Genomic DNA, 12,664 nt, shown 5'->3' with positions numbered 1-12,664 from the left:
AAAACAGAATGAGGAGCTTACAATGGCGTGGAAGTTCAGGCCATTCAAACCTTTGCACTCTGTAGCCCCAACAGTGGCATTAGGGAACTCGAGTTAACTTCTACACAAGAGACACTTCCCACTGCAGAAATCCCATACCGAAATATTGCTGCCTTCATTGTCTCGGGACACCTGGCTGGAAGAGCCCTCCCTGGTACTTACTGCAGTAACATTACTTGCTGGACCAGCTACAGAGAGCGCAGAGGAAGGAAGCAGACTACGCAGCTGGCTTGCAGGAGATTTGGGGAGATTACAGGAGATGTCCGAGTTCACCTGGTTAGGGGCTGCCTGGACTGACAGCACTGTTATGTGCAGAGCTGCTCGCAAGCACTAAGCTAATGATTAGTGCTCGTAAGCAACAGGGAATTGCATAATGCTAGTATAAAAGGTGGCATTTCCATATGCAGATTATACCTCAAAACCAGAAACTCATCCTCTGGTGAATGACTGAAGCACTGGTCTGTTTGTAGCAGGTAAGGGAAAAAGGGACTGGAGCTTCCAATCCCTTTTCAATTTTTTCTGGACCAGCCCTTTGCAGAGGAGAATCTTTTCTATTCATTACTACACTGTTGACAATTTCTTGCTTCACCTGCTAGCCCCATCTTGTTACATAAGGAGCCAAAACACCTTCACCTTTCCTGCAATGACAGATAGAATTAGTTATTTTCAGCTCACCAAATCTTCCCTGAGACAGCACACCAGCTAGCATCCCCATAACCCTCCCTCCACAACATGCACCTTCTGACACGAGAGGAAAAGAAGCTGTGTTCACTACAAAGAGTCCCAGGGTGATTTGAGGGGTTTTCAGTGAAAGAAGAGCGGAGGGCTTCTTCAGCTGGTTTAGGAAGCTGGTGTCCATAGTTGCTGCAGCCTTTATGGAGGATGAGGCAGAGATGTGAAGCTTGTAAAGCCCATTTCTCAGGTGGAAGCCCTTCTATGAATTCAGTGGATGCTAAGTGAGACGTAAGATGAAGTCACAGTTTCTCTCTCTCACCTATCTTTCTGGAATAACACGGCATGAAGTTGAATCAGCGTAGTGGAAAATAATGTCATGATTTCTAGAGGAGTTTTGCAAATCAAGGGATTTGGTATCAAATTTTCTCCTAAGCTTGCTCACTGCTTGCACAGTAATGAAGAGCAGAGGTTGGCTTGGTTTAAAATAATGAAAAGCTGTGATTTGATCATAAATTTTTGGCTTCCTATTTCCCCTGCATGAGAAGGTTGTGATAGTAGGTTTAATTTACTGTGACAAACCGCTGCATTAACGCATTCATCAGGAGAAACAAATGGTCTCCCTTTGAAAGCTCCTGCCCACCTTGAGAGAGTAATGGGGTTATAAATGGAGAAAGAACAAATATTGACTCTATGAAATGTAAAGGTACCTGGGAGTTCACCCATCAGTCTTCAGATTACACCTGCCTTTCAAGATGAATGTTTCTTTTTTTTTTTTTTAATAATTCATTCTTTTTTTTTTTTTTTAAGCATCTGAGGAAACAGGAGGAAACAGGATAGGGACATTCAACTCAGTGCTCTCTTCAGGTTTTCAAGATGTTCCAGATCATTTCTGAAGAAGCTCAGATTTCTGGCAGGAGGTAGGCGTTCCCAGCCCAAAAGTTATCTTTCAGTTTGACATAAGCACCGGAGGAACTGCCTGGGCTGGTCAATGAGTTATCTGTCTGAAGGTGTTTTTGCTGAGGCTTTCTGTAAGACAGTTCCAGAAGCTCACCCTCCATCATTTACACTACGGAAGCTCAGAGCAACGTACATTCCTTGGCATTCAAACCTATACGGGGCTCGAGAGGATCCAAGAATTTACAACCTAAGGGAAAGGCCCCAGACACTGTTTACTGAACTTAATCTCACTTTGTCACACACCTTGCTTCCTCCTCTAAAGTCATAATATCTCACTCATTTAACCTCTGAGGCAACACTGTCTTCTACACAGTCTGTTGGAGTCTACTTTAAATTTGTTTCAATATTGGCTTCCAAATTAGATTCCTCTTAAGATGCTTTGCAGAACCAGAAAATTAGGAGAGCATAGAGTTTTATGTCAGATGAGATAAACCAGTGCTGTTGTCCCTTTTGTAACCTGTAAGGGTGCCACGCATCCCATAGGGAAATCAACATTGAGTGGACACCCACCTGACAGTCAAAACCCCAAGACAAGGGAAAACCAGCCATGTCTTAAATTCTCAGTTATCTGAAAACAACACAGATTCTAAGAGGACTTCAAAGACATTTATGATTCTGAACATAGGTCCAGTACCTGCTGAGGCACTGGCACAACTGCCAACAGGCCAGTTCACATTTCTTATGTCATCTGCCCCCGATAGAAAGCATCAGCACCTGTTTATTTTTCGCCTGTTAAGGTTATATAATAGCAATTTAGCCTTCCAGGCTGGAATGCAGCAAAGGCAAAAGGAAACGGAAGAAAATAGATGTGCATGAGCACACAGGTGATGTGCCACGAAAGCTATGCCCCTTGTCAGGGGCACGCCAAGAGCCCGGGGCTCGGGTTAGCAGATGTAATCATTGCTCCAGCAACCCCAGGCGAAGAGGAGACCACAGGTCTGGCAGGGTTAACCACGCGTGGCTCCAACAGGATGTACACTCCAAAACGGCTGAGGCCTGGGGGTGTTTGGACAGAATGAGCTGAAGATTTTCCAGTCCATCACCTCCCCAAGCTCAGTGCTAGGATGCTGCGTTTGAAGAACAGTTTTCCCTCTCCTCTTTGCTTGCTTTACAATAAGGTATAAAATGTAATTGTGGATGTTTGATGGCCATCTCAGCGAACAGCTGTTCAAGGCAGAAGGGTCTGGTACCTTAGGTCATTTTAGGCAACATTTGGGTTTAATAATTTAGTTTATTAAATTTCAGCAACTCACCTTTAGGTAAGCAACAACTCATGCTTTATTGAAGGCAAGGTTCCAGGAAGACAGGATCTGTTTGAATATTCTAACAAAATTTACTGTGCTCTTTCTAACCTTTCTAGGTTATTTTTTTATGTTCCTTTGCAGCCTCACAGCAGTCCCACACATGTGCTTTGATACTTTGGATAAGGAGGACACAGAAATCCAGGCATTGCCTTATGCCCACGCTGACATGGTTTTTCAGGAGAGCCTAAGGGACTTAGGCAATGGGGCAGATACTCCTGGACTGTGTGACATGCATGGCCTCTCGGTCTGAAGAGCACTAAAGCTGCTTCAGCAGAGACTGGTATGCCTACAGCAACTATGAATCATTTGGCAGTTGCTCTGTAAAGGGTAGGATTTAGCTAGGACAAAAGCAGGCTCTGGGCCACTTCTGTACAAGCTACAGAGCAGTGGAGCTACTCCACAGCACCCAATCTATCGTGCTTCCAGTTAGCTTCCTTGAGCCTCCATTTTTCCACTGGAAAAGCTGCTCAGGAGACTCAGACAAAAAAGTGCCAGATAACAACAGCCAATATGTCCTAGCAATAAGGGCATATTGAATGCTTGTCAGGATTCATTTGTTAGCCTTTCTTTCTCCCCATTTTACCTTTGTGTGGAAACCCTGTAAGTAGGGATTGATTGTAGGCTCTGTGTGTGGTTGCGTGACTGTACAAACCAACAAAGTACAGCTGAGAGGAGAGATGGATGCATTTATGTTGCATAAATGGCAGGGGAAGGAACTTCACTACTGAGATAACAGATGTTAATGTAAGGTTTTAGAAAGGAGTTAGCAAACGCAATGTTTCCACTTTCAAATCCAACTGAAACCAAACTGTGCCAAGTCCTCAGGTCTGTATCGAGCCAGTGCTCGTTCCCATTTCTGAAGGAAATGACTCTGGGTGTTTCCTGTACACCCAAGGAGGAAGAGGTGAGGAAGGCTTCAAGGAGTCAGCCCCATTTCATTTGGAATCGGGCCTCTTGGGACATCCTGTTCTGAATAGTGAACACACAGCACACCACACCTCCAGAGCAGCTCAGCCCCTTGTAGATATCTCTTTCTGTACGGAGACATAACAACAGCAGGTGTTACCACTGTTTGCTGTGTTTCCTCTATAAAGATACCCAAGTTCCCTTGGGGAACATGAAGTTTCACTCCCTTCTTCACACCCTCTGACACTCCACAGACAGCTGTGTTGGGGCTGCTGCAACATGGCCTAGGGTGTTTAGAAGAAATCTTGGAGCCTGTGATTTCAGGCTGCACCACAGCCTGTTTCAGAAGGTGATACTGACAGCCTTCATCCCGCACCACAGAGACTGATGCATGTGTCCATGCTGGGACTGAAGTACCAAGTCCCCAGCCTCATGGATCCAAAGAGCATGCATTAGATGTAGGTAGATAGGTCAGCTCAAGCCTGGAAGCAGTCTACCCGTGTTCACACAACACAAAATAAGAGTCCTGCCCCAACCCTTGTAACAGCTTTGGGGGTTCCTTAATTCACATTCAGTATCACACAGGCTAAGAGGTGTTCTAGACCTCAAGCAGCTGTCTCAGAACTCATTCCATGTTATCACTGGTGCAGCCTGTCAGGCATCTCTGCATCAGAAACACATACATTGCTCTTCTCTGCAAATGCTAAAGCAATTCAGTAGCCTTCTTACAGTGAGGGGTCCAAAAGATGACACAATATTTGAGGTGTGGTCTCCTCAGTGGCACATACATAGGGAGAATCACTTCTCTAGTCCTGCTGGCCACGCTATTTCTGATGCAGCCTAGGGTGGCATTAATCTTCTTGGCCACCAGGGCACACCGTTGACTCAAGTTCAGCCAGCTGTTGACCAGCACCCCCAGGTCCTTTTTCTGCAGGGCAGCTTTCCAGCCACTCTGCTCCAGACCTGCATTACAGCATAGGGTTGTTGTGACCCAAATGTAGCACCCAGAATTTAGCCTTGTTGAATGCCATACAATTGGGTGTGCCCCATCAGTACAGCCTATCCAGATCCCTCTGCAGAGTCTTCCTACCCTCAAGAAGATCAATACTCCTATGCAACGTGGTAGCTGCATAGTGACTGAGGGTGCACTCAATCCTCTCATCAAGATTGCTGGTAAAAATGTTAACAAAACTGTCCCCAATACTGAGCCTTGGGGAACACAACTGATGACTGGTCGTCAGGCAGATTTAACTCCACTCACAACAATCCTTGGGCCTAGCCAACCAGACAGTTTTTTTTTTTTTTTACCAGTGAACAGTACATTTCTTCTGTATCTGGGATGACTGTGAGCACTACAGAACTACTGTGTTCAGTTTTGAAATAAATATTTCAAGAAGGACACTGAAATACGGGAAAAGATTTCAAAGACAGTAACATGAAGGATGTTACTGTCTTCCTTTAATGGAAGACCTTGTCCCCACCTCATAGGTGACAAGAAATGAGGCCAAGCACTACTTTTTACCTGTCTGGATTTTCTTCCCAACAAAACTCAGACACCCACGCAGGCAATTGCAGTGCATTTTAGTGGGAACAAAACAGAGCTGCAGGGCACAGCATCCCTAGGTTGAGTCATAGCTGCCTGGGCATTGTGGAAACACAACTACAGGATGTGACATGGGACAACCCTCCTCCTCCAGGGCAGATTCGGCCAAAACTCTTATCAGAAAGAACTCAGAGTGACTTGACCATGACTGCATGAGAGGAAGACACACACTTAGTGGGCCATAATTCAAGCTGTTATAAATTTTGTATTGTAGCAGTAAGGAACCACAGCTGAACTTTCCAGGGACCTGACAGGAGGGACTAGAAATATGCTGTACTCAAACAGAACTCAGTCAGAGAATTCCCAAAGTCTGTTTAATATTTGCCAGATCACCTGAGCACAGTGATGCCTTTAATTCGCAAATTCTCCTAGAAGCATTTTACAAAAGTGGTTAACTCATGTGATTCTAAAGTGATCTACATTCTCATAGATTGTGTTACATAGGTAAGAAAAGTAGGAAGGCAGCCCTTCCTGACCTGTATCTGACCTGCTCAGCAAAGAAACTGAAGTCCCTTGTACCTGCAAACTCAAGAAAGCTGTCCCCGAGAATGGACAGATGAGAACAGGGGGTCCCCCACTAGTAAGATGCTCACACAGTACAAGTGTTGAACCTAGAGAAATAGCTGTTTGCAGGTCAACCTCGATCACCTGCATTTGTGCTGCTTTAACATGGAGCGTGCATGGCCAGCTTAGCCAGGCAAACCAATGGTGCCTTGATTCCAGGGTGCTACAACAAACCACACAGAAACCAGACGTGGTGTGCAGGGCCAAGGTGCTGGTCCCTTTAGGAAATCTCAAGTGAGGTGAGGTTCACCTACAGTAATTTGGGAATGCAGTTCCAGGTGTCAGGGTGGTCTTGTTAGGGTGCAGTCAACAGTGGTCATCCAAGGAGTTAGAAATGGGTCTTTGAATGATCCAATTCTCTTCTTTAAAGCCAGTTGCAAGCCACAAATCTGCATTTTCCCAAATTATAATCCACACATCTCCTTACAACCAATTTGAGATCTCCTCAACCACCATTAAAGTATTGGGATTATCCCTATCTATTCCTCACCACCAAGAGAAATATCTTTCTACCCCTTTTAATAGCACTTACACAGTGAGAACTTAGTAACAGTTTATTATTATTATTATTATTATTATTATTATTATTATTATTATTATTATTATTATTATTATTATTATTATTACTATTATTATTACTATTATTATTATTATCTTTGCTTCAAGAGGTGTATTCAGTGTTGGTGGAGAATTTTTGTATTTTCAGGGCTAGAGTGCCCCCTTCTGTCACATCAGTGTCCCAAACATTAACTCCTCTGTCAGATTAGCAGATTATGAAGAAATAATACTGTGGCTTGTCATCTGCACAGCGTGGCACCAAAACAAGAATTAAGCATCCAAGCAGATAACCACAAACTGGAAAATAACTCTTGTTAACGAGGGGGCTCTGGCAGGCTGCAAAGTCACCCGCCACAAATAACAGGGGCTGAGGGGACCTCCCCGGAAACGTGATTGATGAAATTAGTTAATGAGGCCAGGCCTATTTTGACAGGAATCCCTGCAAAAAAATTAAACAACGGGGTGTTATTTACAGGTCTGCACCCTGCGTTTAAGCTTTGCCTGCGCAGCCACTAATGGGATCCGGGCTGTTACCGAGGAAATCTGACTGAAAACAAAGGTAAGCGCGGAGCAGCTCAATAACACCAATGCATATAATCCTTAAAAAATAAGTAAATAAAATAAAATAAATAAATAAACGATTCGCGCTGAGGTTTCTTTTGGCCCTCCGCGCTTGCCCTAACCGCCCTGCGCGCCTGCGCCGGCAGCGAGGAAATGGCGGCCGTTGCCATGGCGGCGGCCTGCGGGAGGCTGCTGCTGAGGGGCGCCCGGCCTAGCAGTGAGCGCCGCCCGACCCCCTGTCCTTGTGTCCTCCTGTCCGTCTGTCCCCTGTCTCTCTGTCCTCTTGTCCGTTCGCCCGTGGGCTGCCCTTCAGCGAATCCCCAGTTTGGGAGCCCCAGGCTGGGGCTTGGGGTTTGGGGGGAAGGACACCCGGCTTGAAACGCCGTTATTTTCATACTTTTTTAAGGAGTATTTCATTCTTACAGGGTGTTTCTCTTCCTCGGGGTGCCGAAGTAGCACGGATGGAGAGACAGCGAAATTCCAGCCGCCCCCGAAGCCCGTCATCATCGACAAGCAGAGGCAGAGGGAGGAGAGGAGGTAGGGCGGCCTGGGCTCGCCGTAGGAAAAAACCGTTAACGCTTTTCCAAATTAGCAGTTGGAATTTCCAGTTAATTTTTTTACAAATCTGGGGATTAGTGGATTAAATTTTCCTCTGTTAAAGGCATTTATCTCCTCAGTATACCGGGAGGTGACCCAGACACAGGTCAAGTGTCTGCTTTTGCCTCACATCTAGAGCTCGGCTGTGAGCTGACCGCAAACATTGCTGGTATCAGCGGTGGTAGCCTTCACAAAATTTCTTCTGAGTGTTTTTGTTGTCTCATAAATCTGTTTGCACTGCTTTAAATGACACAGTGGTTGAAATGGTAGTGCTGTGCTGGAGAGAGGAGAATGGCAATATAGCATTGTGCATATTCCCCCCCCCCCCCGAAAAGCGTAGTGTTATGGCAATGCATGAATGGGAAAATTACTAAAAATCAGACCATAAAAGTCTTTCACTCTGCCTTTGGATCTGTAAGTATAAATATCTTCAGGCACTGGATACTGTCTGATTTTGGAGTGCTGTGATGTGAAGCCAGGAGCTGGACTCGATGGTCCCTGTGGGTGCCCTCCAGCTGAAGATGTTCTGTGATTAAGTTAGGAGTCTGCACAGCCCACCTAAGGCATACGGCATGTCATACAATCGCTGGGCAGAGCAGGGAGCCCCATTTGAATAACGTTGCCTTCTTCTGAGAGCATGTAGTGGAGATCAGGAGCAGACCTGTTGTTGTCTGCCATCTCTGTGTCAGCACCAACCAGAACCTCTGTGCTGCCCCGTGTGTTGTCTTGTTTTTCCCCTGTAGTCCCTGTAAGGTTTGTAAGGCAAGCTTGTCTTTGTCTTCTCTTTTTCTGTGTTCTCTTCTGGACAAATCCAGGAGTTTCAAGTGAGTTAAATGTGTCCAGCTTCATTCTCTGAGGCTAAGCTGTCACAGCACCCAAGCCAGAGTGACCACGTGCAAACGGTCTGTTGGAAGTGGCCCTCAGCCCAAGCCAGTACTGTGTCAGGAAGCCTTTGGCTTAGCAGTCAGAAACAACGCCAGGGCATGAGGAAATTCCTTGGCACAGTATAATTTATGGGAGTAGACAACAACTTTAAGAGACTCTTTTAGCTTCTCGAAAGCGAACGAATATTTATGCTGTGTTCTGTAGGCTCTGTTTGGCTGTCTGCAAAAACTGATAACAAATTGTTCCACATCTGTTACTATAAAGTCATTAAATAGTAAGCGTTCTGCCATGGGGATTACAACTAAAGCATGAAATAATCTGTTCCTAAGCTGTGATGACAGTAACAGAACTGACCTCTCTCAGTCAGCTTCTCTGAGAACAACATTTATTCTTTGTTTGGAAAAAAAAAATCTGTAAAAAAGCTTCTCGGAGAACGAAAAAATAAATAAATCAGTAATTTCGTGAACTGCAGTTCATGTCTCCAAAAAGGCAGCTGGTACAGATGGTTCGTGGGTGGTAATTTTTAATTTCCAGGCAAGCATTTGGACACTTCTGGTGCTTTTTATGCAAATGCTTTTGTTTTATACTTACAACAATTTGGATTTTCTTATAGGTACTTGAGCCCTGAATTTATACCTCCCAGAGGGAGAACAGATCCTCTCAAATTCTATATCGAAAGAAAGGATATGATACAGAGGCGAAAAGTTTTCAACATCCCAGAGTTCTATGTTGGTCAGTAACAGAACTGTCAGAATTTTGTCAGTATTGTTTGTTGGCTGGGGAGATTAAAAAGTGTGCTCTGCCACTGTTGGATATCATAGAACATCACAGTATCGTGTGTTAGATTGACTAGTTCGTAATACTAAGCATACTACTTCATATTTTAATTTCATTTTTACAGCTAGCTTACATTGAAAAGATTATACTGATGTGTTTCTGTTTGGTTGTTTTTTAAGTCCTGGTACTTCAGTGTATGGTTTACCAGTAAAGCTGAAGAAAGGAAAATGCATTATATTATTTGTATTAAATTTGTATAAAGAGTAAAAGATAAATGTGAGAGGCTGAAGATGAAGAAGGTTCTAATTAATCTGCACTCGCTTTGATATTTATTGATTCAGGGCACGTTAAAAGTGTATTATGTTTCTGGCAATTTTAGTGAAAGAGAAAACATTTTTGAAACATATTGAAATACAGGCACTTCATCTGATGCTTATACATATTTACTACATCTTCACATCTTTAGTACATCTAGCATCCTTTTATTTATTTTTTGGCAGGCAGCATACTCGCCGTTACTACTGCGGATCCATATGCTGATGGCAAAACCAACCGCTTTGTGGGCATCTGCATTCAAAGAGGAGGGAAAGGGCTTGGTGCTACCTTTGTGCTTCGGAATGTTATAGAAGACCAAGGTGGGTTTTAACTTCAGCGGTTATGCCACACATTTGAAGGCATGGCACTGCTTACCGGTTTTGTATCTGTATATTTAGTAGTTTCTGATCTGTGCTCTGATGAGACTGTGTGGTGTGGTTTCACACTGACGGGCAGCTAAACTCCACTGTGCTGCTCTCTTATTCCCTAATAAAAGTTCATGGGTTGAGATAAGGACAGGGAGATCATTCAGCATTTACAGTCGGGCAGAACGGACTCAGTGTAAGAGATTCATGTAATGGCTCTGGCCAGCAGCAGCTCCCTTTGGAGCCAGCTGGAGCTGACTCTGCTCTGACATGGGGCAGCTGCTGGGCTCTGCTCACAGAGGTCACCCCTGCAGCCCCCTGCTACCAGAACCTTGCCATGTAAGTCTAATGCAATGCAATTAATTACGGTTGTGCTTATATTTGAGCCTAGGAAGCATACTGCTAGCCATGTAAATACAAGCCCACTTTGAGCAGCGTGTGTTTGCATGTACTGGGGGTGTATGCATGAACTGTGTAACTAGCACAGATTTAGCAGAGTTTTATAACCTCTTACGCTATTTCATGACAAAGTGTGGAGAGGTGGAAATATCAATATTCTGAGATGAAATACAAAAGGGCTGGGTGTCTGTGTATATATGTATAGTTTGTATGTAGCTGTCATGACCAAAAGGAAGCAATGTTGAAAACCCAAGGTTTGCTTCTTCAAATTTCATTCGTTTGATGTCTCTCAGTGTGTTCTGTTAGCCAAAACTGGATTTAGAAATTTGCAGTTGCCTGTGCGGACACAATGCACATGGAATGTCACGTGCACACAGCACTGTGTATGTATTTCCCTGTACAAGTAGAAGGCAGTTCTTGAATAATATGGGGATGTAGAACACTGAAGAAATACTAATTTGGTATTAGTATTTCCAGCTGAGTTGATCATTAACCCAGACCTTCTCTCCCTAAGGTGTGGAAATATGTTACGAACTGTACAGTCCTCGAATCCAAGAAATCAAAGTTCTGAAGCTAGAAAAGAGGCTGGATGACAACCTGATGTACCTGCGAGATGCCCTCCCTGAATATAGTACCTTTGATGTGAATATGAAACCTGAATCTCGTTTAGACCATGAAGAAATTCCTGTAAACAAGGTAGGTTAATGTTTTAGAGGGAATATGGAGGATAATTCACACACTTCCAGACAAAAGGTCTGATTTTGGGGTGGTCCTGTGTGGAGCCAGGAGTTGGAACTGATGATCTTCATGGGTCCTTTCCAACTCAAGATACTGTGTAATATCCTGGAAGGCTGTTAACAGCTTTTACTTGTGTTACCAGGGTGACAATAGTATATAAAATCATGTCTTTATGCCATGGCTGTAGTGAAAGAATGTTCATAATGGAAAATCAGCCATCCTCATTAACTAACTTGAAAGACACACACACAAAGCTGTGGCTTCTGTGTCGCTGAATTACGTTTTGCAGAGAGCACAGCTTCTGCTACAAAAATGTTAATGCTAGTGCTTTTGTGCTTGTCAGGAAGGGTTACCTAAAATTTATCTCAGAAGATCTCACAACCTACAGACCCTATGAAAGAATACTAACTCAGTAACTTACAGGGAAGGAGAAATTGCTCTCATGCTTTTTTTTTCCAGAGTAATGGGTTGAACTATAGATGAGGAGTTATGCTCATTGTACGTGCCAATTTAAGGACTATAATAAATCAAGACAGTGTTATTTTATCCACGATAACAGATCTGTCAGCCACGTGGATAGAATGAGCTCTTTTTCTGTCAATAGTGTCAAGTGGGAAGTAGTCCCTTAATTTCCTGACATGACAAACTGGTTTATTTCTATTGCTTGCTTTCTGTTAGAGCAGCGTTTGTCTCAACACTTAAGTTCACAGTCAGTCAAACTTCTGATCACCTAATACCTTTTATGTGTTTTTCTTTTTTAAATCTTTCACCCTAGCTGCAGGTAAGAATGAAACCTAAACCATGGTCAAAACGGTGGGAAAGGCCAAAATACAATATAAAAGGAATAAAGTTTGAGCTGCCTGAGAAAAAAATGAAAGCAGCAGAGAAGTGGAGCCAGCCGTGGCTAGAATTTGATATGCTGCGAGAATATGACACTTCAAAAATAGAAGAAAAAATTTGGAAAGAAATAAATGAAGAGCTTAAAAAATAATAGTAGCTTGCAAAGCTAGGAATTAAGGATTAATACTTTGAATTCAATTAATTTTTATATGTACATAAGCAAAATATGCAATAAAGTTAACCTTTTCAGAATTTGTAAGTGTACAAACTTGTGGTTGAATGCTGTCTATATGCCTGAAAACATCCACCTTTTCTGAGAAGTGTAATACTGTTCATCCCAGCTTCAGACCTGAGAGGCCTCCTCTTTTAAATTACAGTGAACAGGCATCAATCCTTCATGTTTTTGTGTTGTCACTTCCACCTACTTCTGTCTTTATGGAGTAGGTGGTGGCTAGTTGTGAAACTGCCTGCCCCAAGTGTTTCAGAAAGGGGCAGCAGCAGGAAAGTAGACAGATACAAGCCCAACCGCATGGTTAGAGGCTTAAGTGCTGTTTAGCTTTCCTGTAAAGACAATCAATTCT

At 43.6% G+C, this 12,664-nt stretch overlaps 1 protein-coding gene across 1 annotated transcript; it reads left to right on the top strand.

The window, feature by feature from the left end:
• The first annotated feature begins 7,252 nt into the window (after nucleotides 1-7,252).
• MRPL19 (mitochondrial ribosomal protein L19) lies at nucleotides 7,253-12,335 on the top strand. The gene is made up of 6 exons (XM_005012944.5): nucleotides 7,253-7,384; nucleotides 7,593-7,704; nucleotides 9,263-9,381; nucleotides 9,927-10,061; nucleotides 11,020-11,201; nucleotides 12,019-12,335. Exons 1-6 carry the CDS (start codon nucleotides 7,321-7,323, stop codon nucleotides 12,232-12,234), a joined length of 828 nt encoding a protein of 275 aa, XP_005013001.3. The 5' UTR covers nucleotides 7,253-7,320; the 3' UTR covers nucleotides 12,235-12,335.
• Nucleotides 12,336-12,664: the final 329 nt, after the last annotated feature.

The sequence above is a fragment of the Anas platyrhynchos genome, chromosome 3 (assembly GCF_047663525.1).
Source record: "Anas platyrhynchos isolate ZD024472 breed Pekin duck chromosome 3, IASCAAS_PekinDuck_T2T, whole genome shotgun sequence".
Taxonomy (NCBI): Eukaryota; Metazoa; Chordata; class Aves; order Anseriformes; family Anatidae; genus Anas; species Anas platyrhynchos.
Note: the sequence above shows the minus strand (reverse complement) of the source record. Positions and strands in the feature narration are given on the sequence as shown.

Excerpts from the sequence above, each read along its gene's own strand:
- MRPL19 (XM_005012944.5), top strand. The coding sequence starts at position 7,321 with ATGGCGGCCGTTGCCATGGCGGCGGCCTGCGGGAGGCTGCTGCTGAGG. Across the intron at positions 7,385-7,592 it reads GAGGGGCGCCCGGCCTAGCA|GGTGTTTCTCTTCCTCGGGG; the intron begins GTGAGCGCCGCC and ends TCATTCTTACAG. Across the intron at positions 10,062-11,019 it reads GAATGTTATAGAAGACCAAG|GTGTGGAAATATGTTACGAA; the intron begins GTGGGTTTTAAC and ends TCTCTCCCTAAG.